The sequence below is a fragment of the Musa acuminata genome, chromosome BXJ2-3 (genome assembly GCF_036884655.1).
Source record: "Musa acuminata AAA Group cultivar baxijiao chromosome BXJ2-3, Cavendish_Baxijiao_AAA, whole genome shotgun sequence".
Taxonomy (NCBI): Eukaryota; Viridiplantae; Streptophyta; class Magnoliopsida; order Zingiberales; family Musaceae; genus Musa; species Musa acuminata.
In genome coordinates, this window is record NC_088340.1 from 29,658,491 (window position 1) to 29,684,123 (window position 25,633).

General features: G+C 43.0%; 4 protein-coding genes across 6 annotated transcripts; 3 read left to right on the top strand and 1 right to left on the bottom strand.

Moving 5' to 3' along the window:
• Nucleotides 1–2,398: 2,398 nt before the first annotated feature.
• LOC135607562 (uncharacterized) lies at nt 2,399–3,166 on the bottom strand. The gene has a single exon (XM_065099501.1). It carries the CDS (start codon nt 3,164–3,166, stop codon nt 2,399–2,401), a length of 768 nt encoding a protein of 255 aa, XP_064955573.1.
• Nucleotides 3,167–10,242: 7,076 nt separating this feature from the next.
• Nucleotides 10,243–11,818, top strand: LOC135607664 (ervatamin-B-like). The gene is made up of 3 exons (XM_065099639.1): nt 10,243–10,902; nt 10,986–11,103; nt 11,181–11,818. The coding sequence occupies exons 1-3, from the start codon at nt 10,582–10,584 to the stop codon at nt 11,768–11,770; spliced, it is 1,029 nt and encodes a 342-aa protein (XP_064955711.1). The 5' UTR covers nt 10,243–10,581; the 3' UTR covers nt 11,771–11,818.
• A 33-nt stretch (nt 11,819–11,851) lies between these two features.
• On the top strand, nt 11,852–13,273 carry LOC103978336 (phosphatidylglycerol/phosphatidylinositol transfer protein). Of its 2 annotated transcripts, none has more exons than XM_009394095.3 (4): nt 11,852–12,172; nt 12,374–12,475; nt 12,614–12,774; nt 12,866–13,273. In XM_009394095.3, exons 1-4 carry the CDS (start codon nt 12,082–12,084, stop codon nt 13,031–13,033), a joined length of 522 nt encoding a protein of 173 aa, XP_009392370.2. In that variant the 5' UTR covers nt 11,852–12,081; the 3' UTR covers nt 13,034–13,273. The 2 variants fall into 2 exon arrangements, with proteins under 2 accessions (XP_009392370.2, XP_009392371.2); XM_009394096.3 differs by having other exon boundaries at nt 11,862–12,172; nt 12,920–13,265.
• A 670-nt stretch (nt 13,274–13,943) lies between these two features.
• Nucleotides 13,944–25,417, top strand: LOC135586748 (ubiquitin carboxyl-terminal hydrolase 8-like). 2 transcript variants are annotated; one of them, XM_065099640.1, is made up of 13 exons: nt 13,944–14,178; nt 14,262–14,498; nt 14,768–14,909; nt 15,947–16,006; nt 16,092–16,187; nt 17,303–17,644; nt 18,477–18,617; nt 18,738–18,908; nt 21,879–22,136; nt 22,251–22,399; nt 23,095–23,631; nt 24,074–24,344; nt 24,723–25,417. In XM_065099640.1, the coding sequence occupies exons 1-13, from the start codon at nt 14,147–14,149 to the stop codon at nt 24,852–24,854; spliced, it is 2,568 nt and encodes an 855-aa protein (XP_064955712.1). In that variant the 5' UTR covers nt 13,944–14,146; the 3' UTR covers nt 24,855–25,417. The 2 variants fall into 2 exon arrangements, with proteins under 2 accessions (XP_064955712.1, XP_064955713.1); XM_065099641.1 differs by having other exon boundaries at nt 24,730–25,417.
• The last annotated feature ends 216 nt before the right edge of the window (nt 25,418–25,633 follow it).

A 25,633-nucleotide genomic window follows, 5' to 3' on the forward strand; every position in this document is an offset into this window, starting at 1 on the left:
TGGCAGTCAAGCGTGTCGCTGGCACTACGGGCACTGTTGTACGTAAGATACAACATCCCAGTGCATGGTCGGCCAATAGTACCCTTGCCGGAGGGTCTTGAAGGCCAAGGTTTGTCCCCTGACGTGCTCCCCACAAATCCCCTCGTGGAGCTTAGCGAGGACGGTTGCAGCCTCCGACGGCGCGAGGCAGCGGAGGAGGGGTTGAGAGAAAGCCCTTCGGTACAATCTTCCGCCGATGACGTAGTACCAAGCTTGGGCTCACCTTAATTGCCTCGCAGTCATCGGATCGTTGGGTTCTTTCCCGCCTGCTTTATAGCGAAGGATCTCCTCTATCCAATTCGGGGGTAGATTCGTTTCGATAACCTCGTGAGTCACTATTGTCGGGGCTGGCACAAACTCCGTGGTTGGGACCGACGCAGGGGTGCAGGTGGAGGCTAACTTGGCCAGCGCGTTGACTTGCTCGTTATGTGTCCGAGGTATTCTGGTGATTGAAAGGCGATTAAAACAGTGGACGAGTCGCTTTACCTCCACTAGATATGATACCATCGTTGGGTCTCGGGCTTCGTAGCTCCTATTGATGTGTCCCGTCACCAGTTGGGAGTCGCTGAAGACTTCAAGATTGTCTACGTGCAACTGTAGAGTGAGGTGTAGACCATAGAGTAGCGCCTCGTACTCAGCTTCAATATTAGTGGCTCGGAACTTCAATTGGAGAGATCTTTCGTAGGTTTCTCCTGACAGGTCCCTGAGGATAATCCCGACCCCGGCCCCCTCGGAGGTGGATGAGCCATCTACGTGCAGCATCCACGTGCCCTGGCTGCTTTGCTGCCCTACAGCCTGGTCCTCGGGTGCTAGCTCAGAGATAAAATCGGCCAGTACCTGAGCTTTAATGGTGGTCCTGGGGAAGTACTGAATGTCAAATTCGCTGAGCTCGACCGACCATCGCAGCACATGACCCGATGTGTCAAAGTTGGAAAGGGTCTGTCGCAGTGGTTGGTTGGTGATTACTTTGATCGTATGGGCTTGGAAGTAGGGCCGCAACTTTCGGGCCATCATGATAAGGGTGAGAGCTAGCTTCTCAATCGGGGAGTATCGTGTCTCGGGCCCTCCAAGGAAATGGCTGATGTAATGCACTGGCTGCTACACCGGTGGTGCCTCCCAAACTAACACCGAGCTGACGACCTATGCCAAGGCCACTAGGTAAAGGCTGAGGGTCTCGCTTGGCTCAGGCGAAGTGAGTCGGGGCAAGCGGGCGACACACTCCTCAATTTTTCAAAGGCCTCTTTGCACTCTAGGGACCAAGTGAAGTCGCCGGCCCGTCACAGAACCCGGAAGAAGGGGAGGCACTTGTCGCCTGAACGCAACATGAACTTGCTGAGCACTGCCAACCTCCCGGCAAGTCGCTGTACCTCTTTGGCCGAGCGGGGGGAGTGCATCTCGGTAATGGTGTGCACCTTCTCTAGGTTGGCATATATTCCCCGTTGGTGAATGATGAAGCCGAGGAACTTCCCCGAGCTGACCCCGAAGACACACTTTGCCGGGTTCAGACGCATGTTGAACTACTTGAGCGTTTGGAACATTTCTGCCAGGTCAGCCAAATGTGTCCCTACAACCTTGTTTTTTACAATCATGTCATCTATGTACACCTCCATGTTCCTCCCGAGCTAGTGTTTGAAAAGTTTATCAACCATTCTTTGGTAGGTCGCACCAACATTCTTTAAGCCGAAGGGCATCACCTTGTAACAATACGCCCCTTGGTTGGTGACGAAGGCAGTGTCTTCTCGGTCTTGGGTCGCCATCCGGATTTGGTTGTAGCCGGAGAATGCATCTAGGAACGTAAGGTGTTTATAGCCTATGGTGGCATCGACTAACTAGTCTATTCTGAGAAGTGGATAGTAGTCCTTGGGACATGCCCGGTTGAGATCGGTGTAATCAATACATATTCTCCAACTTCCATTAGGCTTCTTAACGGGGACTATATTAGACAACCACTAGGGGTATTTAACCTCGGTGATGAACCCGGCCTTTATAAGGCGATCGACCTCGTCTCGGATCACCTTTTGTTGGTCGGGGGTGAACCTCCTTAGTTTCTGTTTTACCGGTCACGCCTCAGGGTCGATGTTAAGCCGGTGTTGCACCACCTCTGAGTTGATCCCAATCATCTCTTCAGGGGACCACACAAATAGGTTAGCATTCTTCCTTAGGAAGTTGATAAGGTGGAGCTGGTCCGCTTCGAGGAGCGCGGTCCCGACCTTGACAGTCTGGTCGGCTCCGCTTTAGTGGGTACCTCGATAAGCGGCTCCGGGGGCTCCAGTGTCACTGGTGGGACGGGTGCTTCACGGGGATCAGAAACTGGGGTTGGGTGCTGCTTCGCTAGGAGAGCAACTACGGTGAGGTAGCATCACTTCGACTCCCTCGGGTCGCTCCGGGCCTCCCCAACCCCAGCCAAGGTTGGGAACTTGATGGTTCTGTGATAGGTGGAGACCACCGCCTGGATCTTGTTGAGGGTCGGGCGACCGAGAATGACATTATAGGCCGAGGGCAAGTCGACTACCATGAAGGTGGTCATTACCATTTTTACCCTCGGTTCCTCCCCGATGGTGATGGGGAGCATTGTGGTCCCGAGCAAGGAGATGGAATCCCCAGTGAACCCTATAAGAGTTGACGCCACAGGGGTAAGATCTCCTTGGGTCAAGTCGAGCCTGTTGAAGGCATCGAAGTAGAGGACATCGGCGGAACTCCCGGTGTCGACCATCACCCTCTTAACTTGGGCGTTGGTGATTTGGATGGAGATTACCAGAGCGTCGATGTGGTGGGAGCGCTCGACCTCTCCTACCCCAAAGGTAATTTTAGGCTCGTGCTCAGGCCGGGTATGCTTCTCTAATGTGCTGCGCGCGTAAGCCTTTCTTGCTGCCGTGCTACTTCCGTCGGCTGTTGGCCCACCAGAGATGACGTTGATCTGTCTCTCGGGGGGTCCTTTGGGGCGTGGAGTCACCTCCCGGGATTTGAGGTAGTGTCCAAGGTGGCCTCTACGGATCAGTGCCTCTATTTGATTTCGGAGGTCGTGGCAGTCCTCCGTGTCATGACCATAGTCCCGGTGGAACCTACAATATTTAGATTGATCTCTACAGGTGGCCTTCATGGGGTGAGGTTGCTGCAAGAGACCCATCTCCTTGATCTAGAGGAAGATCTTGGTGTGGGATGCATTTAAGGGAAGAGGTGGGGGCCTTGGGAGCGGTAGCTCTTGTCGGTTGAGCCCTCAGTGGGGAGGTGTCGGCACCGCCAAGGTCATTCCTCGAGACAGCTCCATCCTTGGCTTCTTGCCCTCCATGTGCCTCCCCACCACTAGAGCCTCGGCGACGATGTACTGGTTGGCACGTTGGAGCATTTCAAAGATGATCGCTGGCGGTTTCTCGATCAATGACCAAAAGAACCTCGAAGGCTTTAGACCCATCAGAAAGGCTTGCAAGATTATAGAAGGGTGAGCATCCGGAAAACCCCGGATCTCGATGGTGAATAGTGCCACGAACTGAGAGAACGACTCATCCTCATGCTGAGATAGTGCAAGCAAGGTGGCCATGGAAGGCCTGGGCTGCATACTGGCGAGGAAGTTTTGCTCAAATTCCTCGGCAAGCTGGTCGAAGGACAAAACTGAAGCTTGGGATAACCGACTGAACCACATCCGTGCCGGCCCCTGCAAAGTGGTCGGAAATGCTTGGCACATCAGCACATCGGGGGCACCATAGAGGGCCATCTGGGCCCAGAATATAGAGACGTGCTCCATGGGATCGGAGCCTCCGTCATATGTTTCCAATGTCGGGAGCCTGAAGTTGAGGGGCACAAGTTTGTCCTATACTTCCTGGGTGAAGGGGGACCCGCCCATAGCGCCCTCGCTGGACTCACTCTACGACCTCCGAAGCTCGTGCTAGAACACGTCCAGGCGCTGATTAACCCGGGACAACTGGGCTCTAAGTGAGTCATCCGTTGAGTCGGACGATATGGTGTCAGGCTCCAGATAAGACAACGTGGCTCAATCGGATACAAGTGTGTTTTGCTTGGGAGGACCCCTTGGGTCTGTCGCTCACCCCGAGGCCTCTCTGATCCCAAGCTGCTCCCCATTCGGGAGTTGCCGGGCTGGATCGGTCGGGGGCGTAGCTAGTTGGACAATTTGAGGAATAATCGGGGCGAGCATCTACATCATGCCCGCCATTGTCTGCACTTGCTTGGTTAGGCTGAGGAATGGCTCGGGTGTCACGGCCGAGGGCCCTGGGGCGAGCCCAGGGGGCAACAGTCCCGGGTTATTGAACAAACGCTAATAGCGATTAGGTATCGAAGCCGGTATCCTTCCGTCCGCAGGGGCGGGGAGGGCTTGACTTTCTGGCTCAACGGAAGGGAGGTCGGTCGGGGGTTCCCTCCCGGGGTGAGTTCCTGCGAGCTGTTCCTATGACATGGGCCCTCATTCTAGCGCCAATATGTTAGTGAACAAAGATACCGTGGCTGATGATTCAACACGATTTGGTCCGCAGGCCGATGTTGGGAACTTCTAGTGGAATGAGTGGGATGATGAGGTGGCTACGCTTCTCGAGCGCTTTGGGCGAGGATTGAGCCGAAAGGGTCGGTTGAGTCCTCGCGAGCGGCTAGGGGTTAGCACTCTAAGGCCAACCGACTTGAGTGTCATTTATGACGAGATGTGTCATTTCGTCCCTGGGGTAGTGGCAATCTTTCTTCATGGGCGCACCCTTGAGATGGGAGGTGCAGGCTGGTGCTGGTTGGGACACGATCCGCTGGTCCACCCTCCTCTGCGCACTGGATGATGATTTCGAGGTGAAGACGCCCGCTGCTCAGTGGCGATCACCTTCCTGCAAAATGGCCTTCGTTGGGTATCTTCCAACTTTGGCCCCTCCGATGAGCAAGTCAGTTTAGTTCGGATTCCCCCATTTTTTCCTTTTTTCCCTTCCCCTTCCTTGGGATCGGATGGGGGTATTTATACCTATGTGCGAGAGTTGGTTGCCCCTCGGTTTGGCGTGGCTGCTGACCTTGTGGGGGCGGGACAACTTATGACAAGATGGCATCCTCAGGGGTGCTTGTGGCGTCAAACGACACTGTCCCAAAAGCAGACGACATTGCCCCGAGCTCTTGGGTTGGTCAAGTTGCATAGTGTATCAGTACGAACTTGACGTGATGTGCACCTCGTGGTTCTGGCAGCGTGTGGCGTTGCGTATTGGGCTGACGGCCTATAGTAGGTTCAGCCCATGGTGGGCTTTATCAGCCCATAGCACACACCCCTTTGACCTAACCCTAGATCAATATAAGGGGGGTGTGGTGGCTGTGTTTTGAGAGGCAGGAGGTTACGTTTTTTAGGATAAAAACTGCAACAACATGGTGATCCTTGCAACACTAAAAAGGAGGAGAAAAAGACAGAAATCCAAGGAGAAAGAAAGGGAAGAAAACAAGGACAACACAGAGAGATTGTTCTCAATCATCCAATAGTATTCTCATCTCAGGTTAGATCAAATATACAGTAGATTCTTACTTTGATTACTTGGGAAGAATTAGGGAGGATTTACATATTGAGCACAGTGACGTGATCCTTATATTCCAGTTATTCTCTTGTGATTGTTGCTAGAGTTTTGGACAAAAGATTGAGATTTATATATTTATTATTATTATAATAAATTATTTCTAGTTTGTCCCGTAATTTTTACGGAGTTTTTCTACGTATATCTTGGTGTTCTATTTGATTATGATTTAATTTAATTTCGCTGCTTATTATGTTCATATACCAAGATTATTTCGTATTATATCTCATTATTGTGTTCGCTGGTGATTGGGTCAAAATATGTCATATTTTGATATATTTCCAAACGGTGATTTCAATCACAAACAGAGGACACAGATGGATATGACTGCTGCAGGAGTTTTCATTCATTTGGTAAGATATAGTATGGTTGGTAAATGCCAGTTTCAGAGAACCAATAGTCGTTGCATTGCAGCATGATTATTCTCTCCGAGAACAAGAAGACGAGGAAGAGTAGACAAGTTCGGAGTGAAAGCAGACCTCGACGAGCGCCAAGATTGGCATGCGCAAGTCATGGCCAAAACTGTAATCACGTCACGGAAGTGTCTTCTATGTTGACCTGTGTGTGATGACAAGATCAGTTTGAGATGCTGCAGGTGCTGATGTCTCTCTGGTACGGTGGGGTCATTTTCCACTGATAAGATCATTGCAGGCACCCACAGAATCATCCTTCTCTCTTTTATTATTGTGATATATAGAGCCAACCAAAAGCTTATATCGGCAGCGGAACTTCCGACGATCATGTTTTTGTCAGGTGAGGTGTATGTTTCTGGTTCTTCAAGTGGCTTAATCGTCGTGTTAGACTTGGAAGGAGTTTGTGTTGCAGCTCCTCTTCTGTGCAACCTCAAAGAATCGACACAGCAATATGCCCATCTAACGATCTTATACTGCACAAACTCCAGATTCCAATTAGCTCTCTAATTTATTAGCATTCCAAATCCACATCTTTCCGTATGCAATGACATATACCCCTAACTACGATCCTAAATCCACGCTGCTATTACACACGGTTGAAGAGCCTGCGCATGCTCAGCAGGGTGCGAACCGGTTCATGAGCATCCAAACGGTGGCTTCCGAGAAGGCCACGCTCTTGATCGCTCCCTTGTCTCCGGCAACATCCTCCTGCTCCTCTCGTCTTAGCCGCGGACGACGAGGGTCTGCTGTCGTAGCACCGCCTCCAGCCTTCTTCTCCCTCAGCTTCGCAAACTCGAACGTCCAGATGTCGACAAGGCTCGACATGGCTCTCTGTCTCTCTCTCTCGCTTCTCCAATACTTTGTGGCCGGTGGCGCAAGCAGACTATATATCGCAGCGAGCCACGGACGCACAGGTGAAGATGCAAGGATGAGATCAGGTAGGAGTTGGACGGTATCGGTGATCCAGGAGGTGCACTGCACACAGAATAGGACTGACTCGCTTTAGGACCAAGAAACAACGGGCTGAAGCATGAACTATATATATATATAAAGCTGCCCATCCCATTTCTTCTTATCATCTTAATTATATCTTTTATAAGGTCTGTTGATGGACTTTGCGAAGTGGGATAACGTGCATGGGATTTAAGATTTGATTTGGAGGCTCCCATAGCTTCACCCTCTCTGTGGGCAAATGGTAAACTTTTCTGGACGTCACCTCACCCGCCAAGTCACTCTCATGTCAATTAGGCAATTGAAGGTGGGGCTTTTTTTTTTTTTAATGTCATGATTCAAAATAATTATCCACCCTAAATTACTAAATAGGGTTACCAATTTTATGTCATATGATTCAAACAATTAATTTAATGTTAAATATTAATCTAAATTCATGCAAACCATTATATAATTTTTCATATCATGATATGAAATTCAAACAACTAATTGAATCTAAAGCATGCATCACAATTTATTTTTTTTCCTTTCTCTTTTACGCCGAAAATCAAAATTTTATGAGATATTATTATTTTTTAAACATTGATAATATATTTCATTTATTTAAAGGAAAAAAAAGGAGAATCGACCTGCAAATAGATTGAAATGAAAAGAGATGTGAGAGGTGTTAGGATCGAGAGCACTAAGAGGGGGGGGGTGAATTAGTGCAGCGGAAATTTTACAGCGATTAAAACCGAAAGCTACGTTCGTTCGATAGAAACTATTATGATGCAAAAGCTGATTCACAGTTTGTATCTAAGTGCAGTTTGCGTCTAAGCGCAGATTGCGTCTAAGCGCAGTTTGCGTCTAAACACAGTTTGCGTCTAAGCGCAGTTTGCGTCTAAACACAGTTTGCGTCTAAACGCAGTTTGCGTCTAAACGCAGTTTGCGTCTAAACGCAGATGACAGTTTGCAGTTCTAAATGAAATCAAGATGTAAACGTAAACTGCACAGAACCTTGTTCGTAAAAGCGCAGAAGACAGTTTGCAGTTGTAAATGAAATCAAAAGACGTAAACGTAAACTGCACAGAACCTTGTTCGTAAAAAAGCGCAGAAGACAGTTTGCAGTTGTAAGTGAAATCAAGACGTAAACGTAAACTGCACAGAACTCATTTGTAAAAGCGCAGAGAGACAGTTTGCAGTTTATAGATGGAATCAAGACGTAAACGTAAACTGCACAGAATTCGTTCGTAAAAGCACAGAGAGCAGTTTGCAGTTTGTAAATGGAATTAAGACGTGAACGTAAACTGCACAGAACTCGTTCGTAAAAGCGCAGAGAGCAGTAGCTATGTAGGAGGTTTGCAGTAATGATAAAGTGCTCAAAATAAACGCAAACCAGAGATTTAGAGTGGTTCGATCAGTCTTGACCTACTCCACTTTTGGCTTCCTCCACCGATGAGGTTACCGACGTCAACTAGAGGCCTTCCTTCAATAGGCGAAGGCCAACTACCCTCTTACAGATTCACTCCTTTTGACGGGCTTAGGAGACAACCCTTACAGATGTTTTCTCTCCTCTCTTCACAACTCAAACTTGAAGAACAGAAGGAGGAGGAAAACTAGCAGTTTTGAGCTCTAAGAACCACTGAAAAGATCAAGATTTCGGGTAAGTTCTTGCTTTCTCAGTGCTGAATGGGTGGGGTATTTATAGGCCCCAACCCAATTCAAATTTGGAGCTCAAAACGATCAAATCCCGGAATTCCGGGATCAGGCGGTTGCACCGCCTGGCAGAGCTCGAAGACTGAGCCCAGGCGGTGCCACCTCTTGATTGAGGCGGTTGCACCTCTCTGCCAGAGCTCGAAGACCGAGCTCAGGCAGTGCCACCTCTCTGTCAGGGAGGTTGCACCGCCTAGTCTAGCTCGAAGACTGAGCTCAAGCGGTGCCACCTCCTGGCTGGGGAGGTTGCACCGCCCAGTCTCGCTGGGAGGCTTAGCCCAGGCGGTGCCACCTCCTGGCCTAGGCGGTTGCACCTCCTGGTGCAATCAGGGTCCGAATGGTTAGCTCCATTCGGCCCAATTTCAATCTTTCAGGGGCCCAATTGCCTCAAGATTAAGCCAATGGGATCACCTCCCATTTTCCAACTTAATCAACGTGCTAACTACGATTAAATCTAAGACAATTTCTGCAGCTTTGCTTCGGTGCGTCAATCGCTTCTTCCGGCAAGTTTCCGGCGAACTTCCGTCGATCATCCGATAAATCCTCGGTGATGCTCCTGCGGACTTCCGGCAAACTCCTGGACTTTGCGACGATCCACTTGGCGAGTTCTGACGAGCTTCGCTTGGCAAGCTTCTGGACTTCTCGGATCTGTTCTCGCAGAACCTCCGACGACCGTTCGAACTTCCGTCGAACTCTCGAACTCCCAACGTGATCATGAACTTGACTCCGGCGCAACTCCTGCTGCTTGTCTAACTTTCATCGTAGTTAATCCTGCACATGTAAACAAAACTTCGATCGAGACAATTAATCCTAAGCAATTAACCAAGTTGTCCGGCATGTCATTGGTCCCTCGACGCTTCGTCCGATTCTTCGGCGCATCGTCCTTTCCTGCGGCCTATTGCCCAATCGGCTAGTTGGCTCCGCAACTCCGATATCCTTGGCACAATACCCGCTCTTCTTGGCCCGATGCCCGAGTCCACGGCCCGAAGCCTTCTGTCGATACGTCGATCGATCCACCGGCCCGACGTCCAATCTTCTGACATGTTCCTCCGGCACAACATGATTTTCCTGCTTTAATTGTCTCATCCTGATCGAGGCACCCTGCGTCACTCAAAACGCAGATTAAATCATAAACATATATCAAGTAGTTTCATCATCAAAATACGAGATTCAACAAGATGATTTCTAATAATGTAAGTTTTTATTTTTTTGATTAATGAAGTTGTGCTTTAGATGTCAAATGTAGAAAATATGTATTAACAGTTGAAATAAAATTTTTAATAAATGTATACTGATTAAGTAAGAGGTACATAATAATAATAATAATAATAATAATAATAATAATAATAATTTTAGTGAAAACCATAAAATTAGAGGTGATTACATCTAACCTTATCATCAGCCTAACCCAAGTCATTGTATTGACGACTTCTATCATTGTATCTAATTAGGGATATATGACTTGTTTAAGTTGTGAGATTAAATCAATACATCTCGGACTAGATATGACTCATGAATTTTGTTATTATACCAATCATCAATCAAAGTCTTGACTTACTTCTTCCGAGATAAAAAGTCTAATTTGATGTGTTACCGTAAGAACAAAGAGATAATATTAGGATCGCCTTCCAATGCGGAGAGATGCCACGGTACCCAAAACAAAAAGGGGGTAGAAAAATATACCACCATCACAATGCTGCAGTAATTGCAGCAGCAATTACTTGTATGAGTGCTGAGGAGAGAGAGATCACCTCCTTCTTTGTCGTGCAATGAATGTGCCAATCCGTTGCGGTTGGATGAGGGAGAGACGCACGACGCTCCATCGCTATGCGGATGCATGAACTGCGAGCGGAATCACCTCCCAGACCACGAGAACTTTGTGCTTCCCCAGGAATGCTTGCTTTATCATCAGATCGACGCAAGAGCATTACGTGAACGCAGAGCCAGCCATGGGCGACGGCAAGCTCCTCAACAGCTTCTTGGCCTTGTCTCTCTTCTTCGCGCTCTGCCCACCTTCCACCGTCTCCCGGGACGCGGTGAGAGATCGGTACGAGGGTTGGATCGCTCGACATGGCCTCACCTACAAGGACAAGAAGGAGAAGGAACAGCGCTTCAAGATCTACCAATCCAACTTCCTAAAGATCAGCAAGTTCAACGCCGAGGACCATGGCTACAAGCTCACTGACAACAGGTTCGCGGACATGACGAACGAGGAATTCAGAGCCAAGCATATGTGCTTGACCGACGACCCACAGACTCCTCCTCCTCCTGTAAAGGTGATCGACTGTATCACCGGCATACAAGTCATGCTGTAGATTTTGCCGCAATCAACTCCGGCTACCTGTCGTCTCAGGTGGAAACGGTGGACATATCGTCGAACAGTTCGCATAGCATGAAAAGTCACGTCCCCGAGCACCTGGATTGGAGGAAAAAGGGAGCCGTCACCGGTGTTAGGAACCAAGGTCAATGCGGTAAGCATCAGGATATGCAACAACTCGTCTGTAGAACTCGTCGATGTTCGTGTTTATGGTGTTCTTGATGCGAGCAGGGTCTTGTTGGGCCTTCTCCGCGGTGGCAGCGATCGAGGGAATCACCTACATCAAGACCGGCAAACTGATTCCGCTGTCAGAGCAAGAGCTGGTGGACTGTGACATCAACGGGAAAAACCATGGTTGCAGTGGAGGGTTCATGCAAAATGCCTTCGAGTTCGTCCGAAGCAACCATGGGTTGACTTCCGAGTCCAAGTACCCTTACAAAGGCTTCCAGGAAGAGTGCAGAGGCAACCAACTCCACGACCATGTCTCCACCATTTCCGGCTACAAAGCCGTGACCGCCAGGAGCGAGCACAGCCTGTTGGAGGCCGTGGCGAAGCAGCCGGTGTCGGTGGCAATAGACGCCGGCGGATTCGGCTTCCAGTTCTACTCGCATGGCATCTTCGACGGCCCCTGTGGGTCGAGTCTCAACCATGGCGTGTTGGCGGTCGGATATGGAACCACGGATAAGGACATGTTCTGGATCGTGAAGAATTCATGGGGTGCAGGTTGGGGAGAAGACGGCTACATCAGGATGAGCCGTGATGTCTTGGACTCCGAAGGCTTATGTGGGATCGCCACGAGAGCCTCTTATCCCACAAAGTAGTATGCCCTCTTCCCATGGCAATAAAATCTGGAAGAAGACCCACCATCGTACTAATATCTTTCTTTGTGTACTCCCATTCATAAACACAAAGCTCAATCTACCACGACAGAGATCTGAGGAGGTGGAGAAGGGACAGCAAATCTTTGGCTGGGATTTCTTTTGTTGGCAGTAGCAAACCTTTTTGCCTATTACAAGCAAAGCTAAAGAAGGATTCCATTCCATCACGACCTCGTTCCCCACAAGAACACTACTCTTCTCGTCGTCACCTTCATATCTCTTACGTTCTCGAACACAACTGCACCGCGAACATCATGTCGTTCTTCCTTCTCTTCTGCGTCGTAACGGCGGCTACGTGCCTTCTCCTTGCCTGTCCCGTCCACACCAACCAGATCGAGTATTGCGGTGATCGCCTTCGCCTCACTTTCTTTCTTACCATTTAAACTGTTTCCAAATCGATTACTCCTTTCTTTCTTTTGGGAGAAGAAGAAGAAAGATTTCCTCATCTACGCTCACGAATCTGTTTGGTTCCGTGTGATCGGATGACATATTTCAGGAATTCCTCTTAAATTGAGATAGATTGTGATCTCTCAAATAATTTTACAGACAAGAAAGCCAGCTACCAGGTGACGGTCAAGGGGGTCGAGATAAATCCCAACCCGATTGCGCGAGGCCAACCTGCTACCTTCAAGATATCAGCAATCACTGGTAAGCTCGACACTGGATTTTACTCGTTCTCCTGTGCTGTTCTCGTGGTGATGAGATACAAAAAGACATGATCTATGAGATAAAGGCTCCTCTCTAATGCAGCAGTGGCATGATCGAGACTTTGAGATTGTGATGCAGGGGGTGACATAAACAAAGGGAAACTGGTGATCGATGTCAAGTATTTTGGCATGCACATCCACCAGGAGACGCTTGACCTCTGCAAAGAGACGTCTTGCCCAGTTTCCACCGGGGACTTCCGGCTATCCCATCAACAGACGCTCCCATCATTCACTCCACCAGTAAGTCAACCTACCTACCTACCTACCTACCTACCTATTTCTGATCTTTAATCTTTGTCGCTGTTACTTGTTTTGTGACAAATGGATTCAGAAGGATCAACCAAGACAACATGTTTCCTTCTTTTTATCTTCTTCCACATCACAGGGTTCATACACACTGATCATGAAGATCCTTGGAGAGGAGGACAAGCAGTTGACATGCTTCAACTTTGATTTCAGCATTGGGTTCACCGAACCAGATTGGATTCTCGTATATTGAATACAAAAACATTGGTGTGCTTGGGCTGTTCTAAGATTTGACCTGGTCAGACATTATGGGTTCGAATCTCATGGTTTTGGATCTTGAAGCAAGTTTGTCGATTCATACATTACATTTCATGTTTGGGATCATTTGTTTCCCCTCCCACCGCCCCCCCCCCCCCCCTTTTTTTGGTTATACTACTAATCGAAATATATGTGCATTAGATATCCGACATGATATAACAATCCGAATTCATATTTGTCATTTCCCATTATTGAATGGCGTATATAGCGATATATTTTTCCAATTTACTTTCAATCCAAGTAATCTTACACATTCATCTTTCGTATTTGCATGCATTTCAATGCCTGGTTTTGGGGGTTCATTTTTTATTCTAAACAAATTTAAGTAAGAGAAAGAAAATTACATCAGGACGAAGATCAATATCCATCCTTGTTTATGATATCAAATAATTTCCAAGCTACGAAAAGCGAAGCTTTCCCACACACACAATGCAGCATTAGCTCAAGATTGGCAGCAAGCAGTTAACGGAAACCAACCATTCACTCCTCATTTATTGCCTCTTTTACTCTCCCATCTTTTTATAAATAAAAATAAAAAAAATGATTTTTCTATAAAGAAACTCTTTTTTTTTCTTTAAAAAATAACTAACTTCAGTTTTTATTTTTATTATTTTTTTCATTTAGTATCGTTTTCTTTTAATATCCTTCGTTGCTTTATATTGCTTTCGTCCCCTCTTCTTTCATTTCCCTTTACGCTCGATTGGCGGATTAAAAATAAAAAAAAAGATTTTTTACATGAAAATCGCGCAAGAAATAAATAAATAAATAAATAATTTTTTCACAACTAAAAATTATTATCACATGTTCAGTGAAATCGACTAATCAAATGGTGGCAGCCAACTTTTATCGCAATTATTTCCGTTTCTTTGTTTCATTCTCTCCGCTACATCGCTCGGTCGGCACCGCCGGCGCCGTACCCTTCCAAAGCTCGCAATCCACTCCTCGTGTCATCTCTTTGACTCCATATCTCATCCTCATCTTTCAACTTCGATCCCCCTTCGCCTCTTCTTCGTCGCCCTAAACCTCTTCCTTCTGCCCCTGGTAGCCAATGGACGGCACGGTCTACCTCGTCCCTTACCGGTGAGTCCCCCCCCTCCGTGGGTACCTTCCTCCCTTCCCCTTCCGTGGCTTCGATCGCTCACTCTCGATTTGCTTCTCGTCAGATGGTGGAGGGCGGCGCGAGCGTCCGATCGGGAATCGGCGGACGGGGCGGAGGGGACCCCGTACGCAGCGGCGCCCGCCGCGTCTTCCTCGGCCGCCTCCGTTGGATCCGATCTCGTCTTCGACCTTCAGCGTCGCGACGACGGCGAGTTGAACCGGGGTGTTGCGGAGGGCGAGGGGGGTTCCGGCCGCTGCTACGCTTTGATCCGGGGCGATATGTGGTCGTTGGCCATCCGATGGTGAGATTGCAAGGCTCGGTTTGAACGGAAGCAGGGTATCCTGTGTCTTTTCTTGATGCTCGATCGAATGCGGTGCTGCTTCATTTGATTTCCCTAATTTCCTTCCTCCTCAACGATCGTTGATGTGTCGTTATCGTTTCTTTACGCTGTTAAAGGCGGAACAAAAAGGGCTACGAGTTGTTGGGGTAGATTAGATAAAGTTGATCTAGGCGTATTATGTTGTTTCGGGCTTTGCCTCTTACTCTCCATCCCCCGTGTTTCCTCTCTAGGCACAATGAACCCAGCTCGAAAATGGAGAACAGTGGAACCTCGTCCTTGTCAGAAGATGCTGCAGATGATGTCTATCCTGTGATGCTCAGGATTTCTGCTGTCCAGGGAACAAATGTTTTGACTGTAAAGATCTGCACGAAGGTCTGTCTTGATATCCCCATTTTTTCTTGACCATCCTGGCATGTTTGTGTATGGCAACATTTCAATTGTTTGTAGATGAAACTAGTTTTACGCCGAGAGAACTCTGTTTCTGATAAAAATGGTCTTTGTTAGATTTCCAAATTTGGCAAGAAATGTTGCCCAATATATCTAAGAATTTCAAGATTTCTGGTAACACAACTGCAAAATGTCTGGTCCTGTGTGATGCTTATCAGATAAAATATTGCAGCTCTCTGCACCTATCACCATTTGTTTCGCAAAATAAGATCACTGAGGTGAAAGACTAGAGAGGCAGAAATGTGAGGTCTTATTTTGTCAAAAACGAAAGTATCAAGACATGCGAACGAGAGACATTTGGTTTTAACGTTTTACTACATGTCTTATACACTCATCATCGTCATTATCAACAAGCAATATCCTTCATTGTATCGCTAGACCTAAAAGCAACATGCGTTGCTTGTCCAAGGCCGGAGTAATTTACTAGTGCTAAACACTAAAATGAAGTTTAAAAAAGTTGCTAATCGATAATCTGTATTTTTTTCCATGCCTTTCAGTGACATTTTTATGCTCTATTGACCTCTTTATGCATTACTGTTTCCATCCTTTTCTTGTTATAAAAGAATTCTAGTTTGCTTGAATACATTACTTTACCAATGTTGATTCATCAGCTAATCTGTTGATTATTAGTCCTCAAATTGGAAGAAGGGATGCTATGACTAAACTATTCAAGTGGGTTAGTTAGACCTAAAAGATTTTGAGCAATTGATTTAGATATGTTGCTTTTTATATGTTCCAAGGAAGACCTTTAAAACTAGAGATACCGACAGAGAGAAAGGAAATGTACTTGGTGAAAATAATTAAAGCATAATGGCCCTTGTACTAATTGAGGTCTTAGCTTTATTCCAGGATGATTACATCTAGTTTGGTCTCTATAGTTGGAAAGATACTTATTGCTGGTTTTTTATTGTATAGGTAACTGATCTAATTTGTGCAAGCTCTAATACATATTTGTCATTCAGGACAACAATAATGAGAATTACAACACGGCGTGCAAGCTGTTCCCTGTTGATTCTGAAGTGGTAAGTTACTGATAGCACTCTGCCAGTAGAAAATCTTGTAATCGCGTATAGTTGCCTTGTTCACTTCAACTTCTGTCTGGACTAGGTCTATATTTGGGATTTTTCTGGACAAATAAATTTTATCATAATGAATGGGTGGAATGGGATGCTTCAGGATGGACGACACCAATTAGAAAATGAGGTAAGTAGGACATGTTTTTCTGCTTCAGTTTTAAAAATGGAGAGTTTCTTGACAAACTGTATTTATGCACTTGTAACATACTTTTACATAGAAATCCTGTTGGTTATATACTAGTTTGTGTTAACTTCTTAACTTACTATTTAATGCTCATCTTTTTTGCCTAAAACAAGAAGTCAAGAAACTGCTCTAAGTAGTTCTCCATTTGCTTCAAACATGTCAAAGGCCAGACACAACTTCATTTCTGGGCAACCTCTAAATTTGTGTGTAGTGCAAATTAAAAGGAAACAACTTTTTTTGTGTCTATAACAGCAAATTTTTGGGGATGATAAATTGTTGATGCCCAAATCGACTTCTTAGTAGAACTGTAATGTAATATGTGAAGTCACTCAGTTAAAAATGAATCTACTTATTCTTATCTATTACTACCATATTGGTCAATCTGCTCTTTGTGCAACAAAAAAAAATCACTTCAGTGTTATACAAATATGTGGAGTAATAGGGATTAGGGTGTCATCATTTGTGAAAAGTAGTTATGCCAAAAGTAGTTAAGACTTCTTAGTAGAACTGTAATGTAATATGTGAAGTCACTCAATGAAAAATGTCTTAACTGGTAAATCTACTTATTCTTAGCTATTACTACCATACTGGTCAATCTGCTCTTTATACAACAACAAAAAAAAATCACTTCAGTGCTTGACAAATATGTGGACTAATAGGGTGTCATCATTTGTGAAAAGTAGTTATGCCAAAATTATAAACGTGATTCAAGGTGGACAAAAATGTGCTTATTTATTCATGAAATGTTTCGATTATGTGTTATAATGACAGATGAAAAATGCATGTTCTCTGGAGTTATTAGCTTTTTGTCAATTACACTTTTGTCATGCGTACATGGGGTTTACCTTTAAGGCTTAAACTAAGGTGCTTTTCTCCTGATGATTTGACATGATATATAATTAATGGTTACCACAACAAGTAGATGGTATTTTTTGTATATCACAGTATAAATAAATATCTAATAGCATGTGGTAAGCAATCTTATATAATATGCACAAAATGTCAAAATTATGCACACGAAAATATTTCTTAATATCTTTCCTCTTGCTCTGTTGCAGATTCTTCTAGAGATTCAAATATATGCCTCATCGGGATCTGTGGCTCATAATCATGAAAGCAAAAAGGATAGGCCAACTGTTCAAAATTCAAAGATGATAGGATCTTCTCATGGTGTTTTATTTATGAGCAATGGAAGCCTAGAAAGTATGGACTTTGATGTTCAGTTAAGTGGAAGCTCCATCAGATCAAATTCTACAGGTCTGACAGGATTGGACAATCTTGGGAATACATGCTTTATGAACAGTGCTATCCAGTGCTTAGCTCACACACCAAAGCTTGTTCGCTATTTCCTTGGAGACTACAGTAAAGAAATAAATCATCACAACCCACTAGGGCTGCATGTAGGTTGACACTCTGATGGCTATTTTCTTTTAATATTTTAGTATCTTCATGAGCTTGTGAAAAAAATATCCTTTCTTATGAAGTTGTTGGCCTTGGTGCAAGTAGGATATTATGTATATAGTCCAAAAACCAGTTAGGACTGTTTTGGTTCACAAGTAAATGAAAAGAAATAAAAGTATGATAGGGATGGATATTCTTTTCTCCTGTTTGGTTCTTCAAGAAAAGGGAGAAGGGTAAATGTCTTGGAAGTGATTGTATAATATGTGGGTGAAGATATCACATGGTGCATATGCAGGGCAACATAGCATATATGATTGCTAATAAGAAATAAAGGAAGGTCTATGAAATGAATATCATAGTAATGTACCATAGATAATAGAATCACGAAACTTGTTTTGCTTGAAGTAATACTTGTAAGAAGAAAATACAGAGTAGTTAACCACATATGTGATCATATCATACTTATGCAGATCACATATGTGCAACAGATTTCACATATATAATAATACTTCATTTTGAGGCCTCATACACTTGTTCAGGGCATCCATATGAGGTTATACACATACAAGGATGCATTAGATAAGAAAATCTAAGACTAATTCTGTACTAGAACTTCTGACCATCCAATTATATTTCCTCAAAAAGGTGTTAATTTTGAATAAAAATTATGTACCTATTGTTTTTCACTCGTATTTTATGTATGAACAAGAAACTGAAAAATCCTCACTTTTTTCTATTTCTATTTTAAAATATTTTTCTATTTTCTTTCACATTTTCAGCATTAAAAGAGCATTTGTTTGAGAGTCACAAGTATTGCCTCTCATTTTCCAGGGTGAGCTTGCTTCAGCATTTGGACAACTGCTGAGGAAGCTGTGGGCTCCAGAAAACACACCGATTGCTCCACATGTTTTCAAAGCAAAGCTTGCTTCTTTTGCCCCACAATTCTATGGATTTAGCCAACATGATTGTCAAGTGAGTAATGTTTTTCATCTGTTATGTGTGTGCTAGAATTAGTCTCTAACTTTTATTCCAAAAATTGGAACTGATCGGAAAGGGATAATTCATTTGTTGACATCCATGGTTTCTCTGCAGGAACTTCTAGCCTTTCTGTTAGATGGGCTTCACGAAGATCTGAACCGTATAAAAAACAAACCTTATTTTGAAATTAAGGATGCATCTGGACGTCCGGATGAAGAAGTAGCAGATGAGTACTGGAGTAATCATTTTGCTCGTAATGACTCCATTATAGTGGACCTTTGTCATGTTAGTATCCATTATTTTGGTGATTTAAAATTCTTTACATATCATGCTTGATGATTCTGAAAAACTGAACATCTTTTCTCCTCAATTCTACCATACAACCAATAGCTTTTCTTTGGCAATAAAACGAAAATTTATGAACTTGTCATAGTTCTACAATAAGACCCATGAAGGTCTTTATACAGAATGGAGGAGAGCTCCAGTGGAAGAGACAATGAATCAGTCCATAGACAACGGATTTTATTAACTCTAGCACATTTAGCGGCCCATTCTGCTGCTTGTTTGCATTCCCAAAAACAGTGGCTAATGGTGTATGAGTGTTAGCTGATGCAGCAGTTATTTAATATCATTGATGGTGTGAGTAATAACAGTTTTATCTTTGTTCAGCAGATCGACAATGGAAGAAGAGTCACTTTCAAGTGTTAGATGAGTAATTTTTCTGGAAATTGCTGCCTTAAGACCTATTTTAATTTGCATGGTCATCAGATTTGCCTTGAATATATTGTTGTCCTTCTGCCTGGCAGTCTCCAAGATGATTTCTGATGATGAACCCCATGCCCCCGTCCTTCAAAAGGGATGCACCGTTAGCGTTGAGCTTCTGCCAACCTGCATTTGGTTTTTGCCATTTGAGACTTATAGAGTTAGTCAGTCTCTTCCCTTCAGATAAAGTGCTTCTAGCATAATAGATAGAATGAGCCAAAGCTTGAGCCCTGGCTCACATAATGTAAGTCTTTTTCCTGTTAAAGTGTGCATCATTCCACAAATTCCAAATGAACCAAGGCTGGTTTGCTATTGCAGCTTTCCCATTCCTAGAATAGTGCCTTCCTTTAATCATTCACCAATGTTCCAGGTAGGTTTATATTGGAATGAGAGTTTGAGGTTTGTTTCCCAAAAATTCCAAATTCTGGTGGAAAAATGGCATTGAAAAAATAGATGATCAATGGTTTTTGGGTGAGAAAGGCAAAGGGAACAAACAAATATTGAACAATAAAATGCAAATGAAGAAAACAGTAAGTAACACGTAAACGTTGATGCAATAGTTTCCAGCAAAAAGTATGAACTCTAGTAATAACTGGGAGCTGCCAAAGACTGAGCCAACCATACCAGTATGATTCAGGTTTGGGGTGCAAGAAATGATATGCACTTGTTGCTGTTGCTTTCCCTAATTGATGATCCTTTCGAATTCATTTATCCTCACAAGGGAACTGAGCAATCTCTATAGCCTTAATGACAGAAATTAAATTAGGTGTGCACATATCCAATAGCAACTGGGTATTCCAGCTATTAGATTGGATTAGCACATTAATCTTAGTATAATATTGAGTTAAGTAGGAATACAATTCAAAGGTATATTAAAATGCCAAGGACATGTAAGAAAACATGTAGAATGTTCATTACCTATTTGTATAAAAAAAATTCTTTAAGGTCATTCATGGCTCGGGTGAACTGTTTCAAACTCCAACTGGATTGATGATATTTAGGAATGTTCCAAAGGTGTACATTACCATATTTAGTGTAAAGAATAGTACTCCATAAGCTACCATCGTCATTAAGATATCGCTGGATTCTGGTAGCTTGTAAAGTAATTCTGAAAAAAGTGATGTCCTGAATGTTAAGACCACCTTGGTCTTTATGTGAGGTGACAGTGTTCCAATTAATAAGATGGAGGCCTTTGGTTTGAGGATTATTTTGCCAAAGAAGATTATTTATTAGTGTTTGAATCTTATGGAGGAAACTATCTTGCAGCCAAGTAACACTGAGAGTGTGTAAAGGAATAGAAGTCGAAACAGATTTAACTAAGACCAATCTGCCAGCTTGTGAAAGATGATTACATTTCCAAATTGCAAGTTTAGCTTTGATTTTATTAAGAGTTTCCACATGAGTCGATTGAGGAATTCTTCTAGGAGCAATAGTTGCACCTATATGCTTAAAAGGAAATGAACCTTCTTTAAATCCAAGGTTAGAACAGATCTAAGTGGATCTTGGAGTAGATTTAGGAAAATAAATCGCAGATTTAGAATGACTGATTTTTTTATTGGTAATTTCCTCATAAATTTTGATGACTCGTTTAATAGTAGTGCAAGACTTAGGATTAGCCCTAAAACAGAGTAAAATGTCACCAACAAACATAATATGAATTATTTTACAATCATAATTGAAACTAAGGGGAGTAAGACTTCGGTTTCTAGTTGCTTGATTTAACAGCTGAGTTAGAATCTGAGCAACTAAAATGTATATATAAGGTGACAATGGATCACCTTGTCTGACCCCACAATGACTGATAAAAGTCTCAGAAATTTCACCATTTATAAGACGAGAATGTGGGTGAAGAAATACAAGCTGTTATCCATTTGATAAATAAAGAAGGGAAATTCATGGAAGAAAGGACATTGATAATAGCAGTCCAAGATAATCTGTCGAAAGTTTTTTCAAGATCTAATTTAACAAGAATAAGAGGGTTCTTGCCTTCAGAGGAATGCATAGTGTGAGCAGCTTCTTGAGCAATCAAAATATTATCATGAATATTTTTACCACGGAGGAAAGACTGCTCAGGACTAATTAATTTCTGAAGGAGAGGTTTCAATCTGTTTGTTAAGACCTTGGCTAGGATTCTATAATTGACATTTGGGAGTGATATAGGGCGGAAGTTATTTACATAGGGAGGGTTTTTAATTTAGGAATAAATGTGAGGAAGGTTTGTGTCCAGGAAGGAGGTATGTAAGCTGCATGGAAGAAATGTAGGAGAATGGTTGATGTTATAAACTAAGGAGGAGAACATTTAAATAAGTTGAATTTTGCTGCCTGTTTATTTTTCTGTATGAACTATGAAAATGTTTTGTGGAACTTAAGCATAATTAGGTTGCATGATTTAGATCACTATATGTTCATGTAAGGCATTTGGACTGTCTTGCATCATCATTATGCTTTCTTTCAGTTACTTTTATTACATTTGGAATGGTTGATGTTTTACAGGGTCAGTACAGATCAACTTTGGTATGTCCAGTTTGCAATAAATCATCAGTTACATTTGACCCATTCATGTATTTATCTTTGCCCCTTCCGTCTACAACAGTGCGGACAATGACTGTTACCGTCTTCAGTACTGATGGTCTCAGCAGGCCATCTTCATATACTGTAAATGTGCCAAAATCCGGTAACTGCAAGGATTTAGTTCAAGCTTTAAGCATTGCTTGTTCACTGAAGCATGATGAGAGCTTGTTAGTTGCTGAGGTATGTTATTTAACATTTTACTGACTCTACTGCTTTGGCAACAGAAATGATGCCTTGGCTAAGAGTTATCTGATATTTCTGTTTGACTTATCTGCCAATAGAAACATTTTGCAGGTTTTCTGCAATCAAGTTATTCGATTCCTTGAGGACCCTTCTGATTCACTTTCCTTGATTAGAGATGGAGATCAGCTTGCAGCATACAGGCTTTCAAAAGATCCTGAAGATCTTCCACTGATTGTGTTTATGCATCAAAGCATGGATGAGTAAGATTGACGTATCACAATTTTTAATGATGGTGAAAAGCCACTTTCATTACTTAAATTTCCGTAACCCTGAAGTTGAATATCAGTCTAAATTCTTCATATTGGTGAAGTCCCAGGTCTTTTAATAATCTGATGCCTATGGAACATGTCCAAAACATTGGATTTATTGTTTGGATCTAGTTGTTGCTTAAACTTCAAATTCATTGCTGATTATGAGATTTTTTTTTTTTGATTGGGCTTAGCTTATGAGATATTTAATTGACACATAAGTTATCACTTCACTGGATTACTGAGCTAGAATGGCCAGTAAGGCTGTTATGAGGCAAGTAGTGCTGGTTGTACTACATCAGTTCTTTTGTTGTAACAACAATCTTAAGACAGCACAGGTAATTTGACTAATGTCAATTTTATGCTGCAAGGAGTATGGGAAATGGTTTATATGCCAACAATCATGCATCCCTTCAAATTGCACAGTCAATACACACGTTTTGGTGTATCTGATACTGTATGGCACTTTAGGTCTTCGTCATGCTTTATTCTCTGTGTAGTTCTTTAAGCTGTGTCCAGTTAAATGTGTGGTCATGTTGAATTCTGCCTTCTTGGTTGTTGTATTGCCATTCATTCTCTCTAACTATTATAGACTTACTTTAGGATAATAATTTTTATTGCTGTTTTGTGATAAACTTCTTTTCCAGGCAATATTTCAATAGCTCGACAGATAAACGTTGGAAGTCATTTGGCGTCCCCCTTATCGCTAGGCTACCAAATGCTAGCACAGGATCCACTATCCTTGACCTGTTCTTGAAGCTCCTTAATCCATTTCTCATTCCAAAAGAATCTTCTTTCGACATTGAGCAAGATAGCAGTAATTCTATTAATGAGATTGCTAAGATAGACGAGGACTCCCATCTCCTGGATTTTGAAAGGACAGAAGAAGGAAAATACTTCCATGATGGATTTCAATTTTATCTCACGGATGAGAACTGTCAGGCGATGCTTTCAAAGATAGAAATGGATGATTCAATTTCCCTCACAGGTTATCAGCGAAAGCTGTATGTGCTTGTCTGTTGGCATGAGAAAACAATGGGACAGTATGATATAGACCTTCTGAATACCTTAACTGAGGTTTATAAGTTTGGACTTTTTGCTAAGCGGCCTCAGGAGTCTGTCTCCCTCTATTCGTGTCTTGAAGCATTTCTGAAGGAGGAACCACTCGGACCAGAAGATATGTGGTCAGTATATTTCTCAGTATCTTTTTTTTTTTGCAAATCACTCCATATCAAGTAGGTAGAACTTACCAGTAGATCTTCTGCATCTAGCAAAGATCTTAAGAAATGCTTAATATATCAGTATATGACTGCTAAAAAACCCTTGAAGTTTGTTCGGTCACAACTAAGTTGAAGTAGGCTGTAGTTTCTAAAGTCAGGGAGAGAATATTTTATATGTTCAAAATTAGGTATGGTTATCAGTGTCTTGCAACTCATTGGATATAAATACATGTTACACGAATTAATGAAGAAAAAAAAAAGACTGATGGCATGTCAATCTTAAGTTGTTTGGAGTGGAACTTGCTAAGGTACATGATATCTGAAAATTTTGAACATCATCATAGTTCTAGAATTTATCTTTTTATTCTGGTAGATAAATCCATGGTATTTGACCACTTCATTGCAGGTATTGTCCAAGTTGCAAAAAACATCAGCAAGCTTGTAAGAAGTTGGACCTTTGGAGGCTGCCAGAGGTTCTCATTATTCATCTAAAGAGATTTTCATATAGTAGGTTCATTAATAACAAGCTGGAGATGTTTGTAGACTTCCCAATCTGTGACCTGGATTTATCAAGCTATATTGCCTGCAAGTCCAGAGGGTCATCCGTTTATCGATTATATGCAGTCAGCAACCACTATGGCAACATGGGAGGTGGTCACTACACTGCATATATTTATGTAAGTTACATGTTTATTCTCTTGGCAGTTAAAGTTCTTGTGTTTGATTTAATGCTGTGATGACATTTACTGAAATGAAACATTGTTCGACAATTGATCAAGAAATATTATGTAGAAAAATAGATGAGAGACAAGATGAAAATGTGCATTTCACATTGAACAATATGTTGTCTGTTTTTGTCAAAATAACAAAAAAGTTGAAACACATCACTTGTGTGGATAAGCACCTATGACTTTTCAATTTCATTATATTTGGTTTTCTGCAGTCTTGTGTGAGAACTTCCCAGATCTCATTGCATCTAAAAAAAAATCTACTTTCGTTTTAAACATTAAAGATGCAAATTTAATAATTTTGTTGATACTGAGTTTCTTCTGTAGCATGAAGGTGAGAGGTGTTGGTATGATTTTGATGATCAGCATGTTCTTCCTATATCTGAGGACATCATAAAGTCATCTGCTGCATATGTGCTCTTCTACCAGAGGGTCCAAACCAGCAGCTCAGATGCCTAAGCTATATTTGCGTAATTTTACTGGCCTTGAGTTGGCTGCTCTGGAGAATGGACATTGTGAAACCAGACGAGGCATATCCCACACAAGAAGCATGTCTTTTGTTGGCATGCCTACTCAGGTCCATCATCAGGGAAGCTGAAGGAACATGCTTGGAGAAAGGGACTGGTAAAGCCTCAATAGCAAGATATATGATATGAAGGGCAGCAATATTCTGTAAAGCTTCATGTGGTTTGCAAGTAATTCGAAGTGCACATATTGCTGCCATCATTCACCACCAGTTTGAGAAAAATATCCTTCATCCCACATATTTCAGGGGAAGGCTCATTTTGTACTTTTCCTGATGCATATCAAATGGAGTTTTGGTTATTCCTGATTTGATTCCCTTAAATATGGTTTCAAAGATGCCAGTGTATTCAGGCTTTTGGCAAATTCTGTTTGGATTTGATCGTATCATTGTAAAGCTAGATTCTTGTGCTCATGAAAAAGAAAAGGAAGATATCTAATGTTAGTAATGTTTTAAGGGCTTTGGCCTGCTGAAGTAATAATAGCTATCATTCCAATAATGAGGCATGCTTATTTAAATTGCTGCAATTTTGGTTCAATTGTACTAACGGGGGGAGTATTTTGGTAGGCACTTGATTTCCTGCTCCAGTGCTCTGGGTCTCGGACAGTAACTCCAAGCCTGGAACGCCGAATCCTTCCGCGGCCATGAAATAGTGAGCTCTTGCCATGCTTTTGGATTATGTTTGTAATCGGTTTTTCTCTGTTAAAGCATCGAA